At 32.0% G+C, this 9,517-nt stretch overlaps 1 protein-coding gene across 1 annotated transcript in view; it reads right to left on the bottom strand.

Annotated features, from left to right (window-relative positions):
• Positions 1–2,267: 2,267 nt before the first annotated feature.
• The window catches only part of LOC118743565, a 120,838-nt gene continuing 113,588 nt past the window's right edge, over positions 2,268–9,517 (bottom strand). Inside the window, exon 3 of the mRNA XM_036476330.1 lies at positions 2,268–4,108. Within this exon, the coding sequence (XP_036332223.1) occupies positions 2,642–4,108 (1,467 nt within the window). The 3' untranslated portion in view covers positions 2,268–2,641. The remainder of the gene's footprint in view (positions 4,109–9,517) is intronic.

Raw genomic sequence — 9,517 nt, 5'->3', positions numbered from 1 at the left:
AATAGAAAGGTTTTGTAATAAAACAGTCTTCTCGCTTCCACACATAAAATCGGCTCCTTTACTTGTGCAGAATGTTGCTTACTCTACAGTTTCTAGTGATATTAGTAGTAAAAATTCTTCATACTAAATATTCGTTAGCTTCACCTTCGTTTGCGTACAATGGTAGAATAGCGACCGTTTAGCTATAAAATAACAAAAATGCCGATTGATAGAACTTTTTACGCTGATTTCAACGTTACCAAATTTATTTGGCCCAGGTTTGTTTATATGTTTGGCTTTGTTTATATGTTTTTTTTTTTATCACTAAATTGTTGAAACCCAAAAGTAGCTCATGACAAAATATGTAATATTGAATTAAAGGTAATAATTGTACTTTCTAAATAACATAAATTTCTTTACCATTAATTATGCAGTTTTTTGAAAAAAGGCTATTTCGTGAAAAAATAACATTTGTTAGTTTTTTAGTGGTTTTGGTTTAAAAATACAAAAAGCTATAAATAATGTACATCAGCTGAAAGACAAATTAATTATCTTCATGGTGACGTCATTAATTTTTTAATCGGTTATATAGTTCATAAGATATTAATATTTAAAAAATCTAAAAACTGAACTTTAACCTTCTAGAACGTCTTCATTTTTCACTTGCGCCAAATAAGGGCATGGTTGAAATGAGCATAAAAAGTGCTATTGATCTGCATTTTTCGTTTTTGCATAGCTGAACGGTCGGTATTCTAGATTTCTTCCAGGAAATGACGAATAACTGAAATCAAAAATGCATATTTTTATGTATTGTTTAGTATTTCCATTAAAACACCAAATATATTGCAAATTCACATAGAATTAATAATACAGATTTTACTTCTAATTGTATACTTTGCGTACTTTTTGTAGTACCTTTCTACTACCGTTTTCGCAAAAGGCGATCACATTCTTCCTCTTTCTCCTACTTCCAAAATACAAATCTAGATAAAGGAATGTCAAATTTTAGCTGTCACAAATTACATAACCTTGTATTATTGAATCATGGTATATAAATAAGAACATATGTATTTTTTTAATAACGGGTGGAGGGCGTTTTTGCATACTCGACTCAATTTAATTTTTTGGAAGATGTCGTCATTGTACTGTACATTCCTTCTCGTTCTTTAACACGGTAGCATGGCCTGTTTAACGTATGTATCTTTGTACATTGGGGGAAAAGAATAGTAACATCAAACAAAAACCTATTTGATCTAACTAAAAACGTCAATAGAATACTGTATAGTGGAAAATATTATATTCAAATAAGTACATATTAAAATTAAGCAGTTTGCACTTCTTCTTTCATAATTAAGATAAAAACAAAAACAAGAAAACAAATATTTAATTTGGATGTGGCCTGCAATGGAATTCGAACCCTGACCCCCTGGAAATCAACAAACTGTGGCAAGCATCGCTGCGCACTCAACTATAGCCCGGCACTTCATTTTAATACGGCGTATTTGAATTGAATATTTCTATTATTCGTACACTACTTTTAAACAGTTTTCATTCGATTTTACTATTTTCCCCCCTCAGTTTATACTCAAATACGTGTGTGGTAAATTTTGGTATGAAAGTATTATCTTTAAATACGAACACTTTTAAACGATAATCAAATAAAAGATATTCGTTTTTACTATGCGTTATTTCCCTCAGTGTACATACTTAAGTATGTTAACATTTCTCATTGATTGATTTCGGTTAATTTTAAAACTTTTATAATTAGTAACACAGTGATACAAAATGGTGGTTCATGTCTACATATTTAATGCAACCTAAAGTAAATGAAAGTTTACCCTTCCAATAACAAACTCTCAAAGGATTTTTAGCCTATACTTAAAGTTTTGTATTTTTTTAAATACCCTCTATACAGGAAAAAGTTAGTAAAACTCAATCAATTATCAATTACGTTTTCCTATAATTCTTTTGGAAAGTTATGATATCTTATTATTTTGGAGTCGAGGAATTTATTTATGATGTTTACTTTTAGCTAAAACTTAGCTACCGCCGTCGTACAATTTTTTAGATTTTTTTTTATGGTTTTTCACAACATAATTTTATTTCACTGTTTTAAGGCTGGACGGTGAAAAAAGTTCATTTCATTGTTTTTGTTAGAGAAAATAGCATTATCAGGGAGAAATTTTGTATATCTTATATTTTTTATATCTTAAATCTTATTATGTGTTTGTGTATATGTATATACATACATATATATTTTATATATTCTTAAAGGGTTAAAAGCTAAATAAAAAACCTCTCTTGTATTGAAAAATATTATTTTGGTTAATAAAAATTTAATTTTCCCCAAAGAAACATTATTTTTTCTCCAAAAAAATAAGCAACCAACTATAAATACTTTAAAGGATCTTAGTATATCCTAAAAATCCTTTCTATGTGGGGGTGTATATTCTCATTTACTCTTGCTTTCATCAAATACGTAGAATCTTGTCGCACTGTGTAATTACACCAAAGCTATGTTTTTGCATACATATTGAGTATATATTATTAAAGCAGGGATAAAATTTAAATTTTTATACTATGAACATTTACTTTGACAATGTCTTAAATTTTTATGATAAACAATATTAAATAATGTATTTGTTCTTATTCATATTTGTATTTAAAGACTAGAAAACTCATATCTGTTGTTAAACTCCAAATGGCTGCCTGTAGATTGCGGTGGTAAGTCGTCGTATGTAAAAGCAAGAAGAGCTCCATTGGTATCATAAAACGTATAGTTAGAAGAATTAAGAGTATCCGTTTGAGATAGTTGATTAGAATTAGCGCTTGAAAGTGCGAATATATTTGCACTACTAGTATCTAACACCGCACTGTTGGCACTAATATTATGTCCTATTTGTGGTGAATGGGGTGATGTCAGAATACTACAATCGCTGTCGACACTAGCACAGGGGATTGATATTGCATACATATCATCACCGGCTATAAATCCCGTGTTCCCAACATTTCCACAAATGCGGTTACTATTATGAATTTCAATATTCATTGTCACGGTTTGTTGTTGTATCGCAGAATCTTGATTTTCGGATATACACTCATCTGTGCAATATAATGACTGATTTATAATGTCACAATTGGTATCATCAGTTGAGGAGTTAATAATACTTGAGTGATTATGGCTATCCCGAGAAGATATTAGTGAATCAAAAACAGGTAATTTAGCTGTTTCGTATGGATACTGTATGTGATGCAAATGGTGACTGGCAAGATGTAAATTAGCATCATTTACAATGCTGTTTTCCTCTTCTATTTTAGCTTTTTCAAAATATGAGATCTGAGAAACATTGTTGACATTTGATTGTTCAGGGGTCTGTGTATTGTCATGAGAAAAATCATTTTTGGTATTTTGAAACTCAAATGGAGTTTCAAAAAAGTTGTCAGGATTTATTATTTTTAACACATCTTCAATTTGATATTGAGAGTTATTTTTGAGTTCATGATAGTCGGACGGTTCAATGGGATTTAAGTTAGTTAAATTATCTACAATCCCTGAGTTGATATCACAGATAATTGGATCACTGCAAAAGCTCCTATAATTTGATGTACCCGATAGATAATGGGCACGTTCTCCTACCATGCATATTTTCGCAGAGTCGTAAGAAGTGGTCGTATTTCTTGTTCCATTATGCTTCTTTGTATTGCTAGAGCTTTTCTTCCAGCACCGATTTCGGCGATTAATTCCATCTTGATTGTTCGGTATTAGACTTTGTTTACATTTTCGTTCCATGGAAGATAGCATTCTTTTCTTTCTGATATCATGATTTTGCCCTTTGCGCTCTTCTTTTTCATTATGTCTAGAGGAGGGTTGTCGCGACTGCTTTTTCTGGGGCCTATATTTATAGTCGGGATATTCTATCATGTGTAGTTTACGTAAGTTTTCTGCTTCAATTATGTAAGGTTGTTTTTCTTCCTTGCCTAGAAGTTGCCAACGCCGGCCCAGTTCTTTCGATATTTCTGCATTGTGCAGATCAGGTGTCTTTTCACAAATCTTTCTTCTTTCCATTTGACTCCAAACCATAAATGCATTCATTGGTCTTTTTATATGGCCAGGATAATGTTTTTTAGTCTGTAATTAAAAAAAGTTTGTTTTAAGATTGCATTTGAAAAATTATAGGTACTAACATTTGCTAATGTAAAGGTAAATTTGTTTAAAATTTATTGGTTGGTTTTGACATTTAATTGCAAATATATAAAATAAATAGAGTTTAATGAAGTTTCATCTATTTATGTACTTATATTAACACTTATATTAAGAGATTTCGAAGAAAATTCTCAGGACATTTGAATCCCTTTGCTTAAAGCCCGTTGTGGAAGTTTGGAAGGCTAACCTGTTTTAGAAAGCACTATAAACAATTTATCGATTGTACAAGGAATCAATGAAAAGAAATAGAGAAACGAAAAACATATTGATTTATTTATGATTTTTTCCACAATAAATTAGTTCTCCAATCAGAATACAGAGGGGGTTTTGAGGGTCTTATCCCCCTCCTTCCCCTCCCAAAAATATCCGAAACCTGTGAAAATTCAGTACATATGGATGAAGATGTCTATAGTGACTTAGATCTATTGCAAGGCCAATGTGAAAAATTACACTGTACAACAGAAAAAAATTCCCCGGGGTTTCTCAACGGTTTTTAAAACTTTTGGGTCCGCTGAATCCGAATCTGAAGTCAGAATTTTCGGGTCGCTCTAGGTTTTCTGTAGAGTGCGAGGTTTATCCAGAAACCGGCATTTGTAGAAAAAAAATTGTATTCTTTTTAAAATCATTGAACAAGTGTAACTAAAGGTTTTTGGGGTCATGATAATATAATATTTATTTTTAGATTTGACCGCATACAGATGTCACTGTAGTACAAAAATTTATGGTTTAGTTAATTTTTAAATCATTTATCAAATTTTAATCAATATAAATTTATTGGAACGCAAAAAATATATATACAACCTACAATCAGCCGAGGTATAAGTATTAGCTATTTTGGTGAATATCACTTCGACATCATCAGACTTTTTCCCGAGACAAGGATTCCAACTCCCCCTTTTGTCTATAAGCGCAGTTGTGATAGGGATGCAAACGATGCATCGATGTTTTTGAAACATCGATAATATCGGTTCAATTTTCGATGTTTGCCATTGATGTTTACAATTTATTAACGTCGCGAAATTGACGATACATCGATGGAAGTTTTACCGATGTTTTAAACATCGACCTTAAGGAGACTCTCCGACTTTCTTTCGATATGTTTGACTGACCTTAAATTTATTATACATTCAGAATTGTTTTGTTATTTATGGCCTTATAACAATTATATTCAACAATTTTATTGAGCTTGAAAAATGTTATTGAAAATCAACAATAATTTACAAAAGGTAGAAGTTATAGCTGCTATTTCGGAGACCACCACATCTCTTCAGTGACCGCGGTTGAAGAAGTCTGATTAGTTGATGTGGTGATCTCCCAAATAGCAGCTATACCTTCTTAACTTTGTAAATTATTGTTGCTTTTCCACAACATTTTTCATAAAAAACAAGCTCAATAAAATTGTTGGATTCATTCTGAATGCTAATAACCTTGCCGTTAAAACAGAACCAAACACCCCTTGGAATTTTAACAAGATCAGGCCTAGGATCTTTAGGCCCGAACGACCTTACGACGGTATGCATTTTGAATCTAATAATAGAAAGGGTATAGAAAGGTTAATAAAATACAGGAAAATATATTCATAATTATTAAAGTATTCAATATTGCTTTAAACTTAACTAGAAATTAACAATTTGCAAAACATCGGAAACCCTCGATATATTAATGTTTCTCTGGCAATGTATTTTAGCCTCGATGTTCTTTTCTCCGATGCATCGAAACATCGATGTATCGATGTTACAGCTCAAAATTTGCATCCCTAGCTCTCGATGCCTTCGATGATATGAGCTCTTATTCAAACGGGGTCATTGATGTTCCTACTGTGCTCTTTTTAATTCGTGAGACTTCTTCTTGATATACCGATGACCCGTTGATGTGTCTAAGACATCTGTGTCGCTTAAACAATTCTGCGCTTCCTTGTATTCATACTTAAAGAATGGGGCTTTATTAGGTAATCTCAAAAGTAAATTTGTAGAGGGGTATCTAAATATCTTGATTCCAGCGCCACCTATGTTTTGGGTACGTTTGGGACACACTTCTTATCAAAAAGTAATACCCATTAATCCAGGTCGTGCGATAAAGACGGATTCTCTAAATATATCGACTCCAGCGCCACCTGTCGTCCGGGGTAAACAGATAAAAATATAAAAAAGAAAGATTTTCAGTTTACCATAAATTAAAGGAGACATAGACTATATTTCTTATTTAGTTTAAGGCCTCCTTATGAAAAATACTTTAATTTTTTTCCGGTGTAGAAACATAAATACTATTCAGACATCCCACTCGTGAGCATTCGACATGTCAAAGAAAAGTCTCAGAGTATACTGAAGACTTTTAAATTAAAATTGAAGGTATGTGGGAATAAATAGGACTCCTTACATAAACACATCTTCTGCTTTGTGGCATCCAGTAAGAATTCTTGCTGCAATTAAATTGGTCATTATTTTCTTTACTAAAAAGCTTGTTTTAGTATTAAGATTAGGTGGATTAAGGTACCTAAAGAAGAATAAAATGCGCGATACTTTTTAAATTGATATTCTCTTAACGTAGACGGCATGCTTGGTGGGAGGTGCTACGACATCTTTCAAACTCGTATCCCTGTTTAGTTTACAACAGGTCATTTCGTTTAGGTGTATGTTTGTAATGGGTCCAAGGTTATGATTCTCTGAACGAACTACATCTATTGGAGGTACCACGCCCCTGGCAAACACTCACTCTCTTTCAGTTTACTATAAATGCCCCGAACTCTTGTACAAACTCATTTGTATACATTTACCATAGATCTTCTCATCAAATTTTAAAGTCATGTGAGTTAGGAGTCCGAAAATATAGCAAATGTGAGATTTCAGGGCTATGGAATATGTCGTGGCCCTTATACAAACTCACTAATGTTTACCTCGCTATAAGCGCCTACTTTAATTATGTCTTCACAATAATTTCGAAGTCATGTGACTTATCGTTCCTAAGTTATAGCTGATTAAAATTTTACACCTGTAAGATGTTCCACGCCTCCTTTAACAAACTTATTTATATATGTCGATACTTTAGTTTAAACATCTATCATAGATCTGTCTTCACATCAAATTTCTAAGTCATGTGACTTACGGTTCCGAAGCTATTGCTGATTAAAAGTTTCACGCCTATGGAATTTGCCATGCCCCTTGTACAAACTCACTCATATATACCTTACTGTAAGCGCCTACCATGGATATCTTTTCATTAGAAATTTCATTTCATTTGACGTATAATACCGAAGTTATGTGCCACGTCCCCTTTACAAAAGTATATCTACTTTACAATAAGCAGCTATCATAGATATGTATGTCAACACACTAAGTTTCAAAACCAAATTTCAGGTTAAGATTCCTTGACCCCAAAAACCTTAAGTTCCACTTGTTTAATGATTTTAAAAAGAATAAACCACGTACTCTGCAGAAAACCTTGCGTGAGACCTGAAATTCGAGATATAAAACAGTTGTCCTTAAGAAATTTACATCCAAACTTAACGATTTACTCTTCGAGCTACTTTCGAACATACATATCGAGGGCCTCTATCTGGAATTTTCACAAAACCTACTTTGTGATGTTAGAATCCATCTGTGACCTGTTATCACTTATGCTAATTCTGACTTTGCAGTTTAATAGTAAATTTTTCTGTAGAGCATTATACAGGGTCAGCATTAATATCACCGATGACAGTTGAGTCTTAGGCGGATTTTTATCTCATTTTTGTAAAAAGTACAGATAGAGGGTATTGAATATAAGGCCTCGATATGTGACAAAAATCGAAAAGTGCACCAGGAAAATATTTTATGTCAGCATTTTGTTCAAACTGTTATATGTTGTTGCTATGGTTACTGGTTTTTATACGGCTTTAAACATGTAAATTTCAGCCCTTTTTCTTAGCACTCTACCGCATACGAAGCCAAATATGGTGTCTCTTCTTTGGCAATTTTTTCCAACCTAACCAGTGTTATAAAAATTTATCAAACTAATTAAATACATTGAGAAGTTCACTACGAATAAAGGAACATAATTGGTTTGCCTATGATTAGATAGCATTTGATTACATCCTCACAAACTCACTCAACTGCAAAAAAGGCAAACGCAAAAGACAGACGCATGTTGTTCTTGTAAAATAAAACATATATTCTTAATTCACACATCCACTTCTGCGTCAATCAATAACACTGTGAAACACGTCTAGGAATCGAGATATATCGATTTGAAGTTAGTAACTATCATATAGGGGAAATTGTCACCTTTGGTGGTCTTTTTTTGACATAACTCGAGAACCACTAGTCCGATTTTGCTCAAACAAATTAAAAAAAAATTAAAAATTACAATTCCTTTAATCTGTTCATATAAAGTTTTTCTATATAATCAACAGTTTTGCCGGTAAAAATAAATGTATGAAGAAAAAAAATATTTTTTGCCTAAAATATTAAATTTTTCTATTTTTTAAATTCATAAAATTTTATAAATAAATAAATAAATAATAAATAAAGCGAAACGCCGGGCCACGTATAATTGTGTTTGACCGATATAACATTTCCCGTTGGTTTCATCCCATCGCGATTTTGACTGTCGCATAGTGTAATTATTTTACCGCCGCCCAACACTTTTCTATTTTTTTCATACAATTTCCCATATATATGGGAAATAAATTTAAAAAAAACTTGGAGTTGTTTTTTCTTTCGATTAAGGCTTATTAATACGTAAATAACTTGTTTTTACCAATTAAAATTTTTATATTCAGAGAGTTAAAGGACAAGATTTCTTAAAATACCAAAAATTTTACCAGTTCTTGTCATCGTTATTCTAGGTCAGAGGAGGGCATTTTTTGATTTTCCAAACACATGTAATTGGGCTTCGAAATGCTGCTTGCTGCGACGTCGACACATGTATACTATCAGTGTTGCCTCGCCGTCTCAAGAAAATGTACCCCTGACCAAGCCGAAAATGTATCCAAATGTATCCAATTTTTTTTTTTTTACATATACATCTCATAATTTGTAAGAAAACCAAACATTTGAATGAAAAAGACATAATTTAACCCGTCCTGAGGACTTGGAATACATGTGCATAAAATCAAACATTTGTAATTTCAATTTGTAAAGTACATTTTTTGTGCATAATTATTTTGCAAAGTAAATATAATAAATAGCAAGTACACTCTAAAAAGAGCATGTAAAACTTCTACTGAAAAGTATCTATTTTTCAACAAGAATCTGTATATATATACGTATAGGTTGTTCAGTATTTGATTTTGAACTTGAGATCTTTAAGAAATACACATAAATACACATATACAGAACGTTTAAAATTGCAAAGATT

This window comes from Rhagoletis pomonella, unplaced genomic scaffold (genome assembly GCF_013731165.1).
Source record: "Rhagoletis pomonella isolate Grant_MI unplaced genomic scaffold, Rhpom_1.0 Rhpom_scaffold_00007, whole genome shotgun sequence".
Taxonomy (NCBI): Eukaryota; Metazoa; Arthropoda; class Insecta; order Diptera; family Tephritidae; genus Rhagoletis; species Rhagoletis pomonella.
The sequence above is the reverse complement of the archived record's forward strand: the minus strand, read 5'-3'. Positions and strand labels throughout refer to the sequence as shown.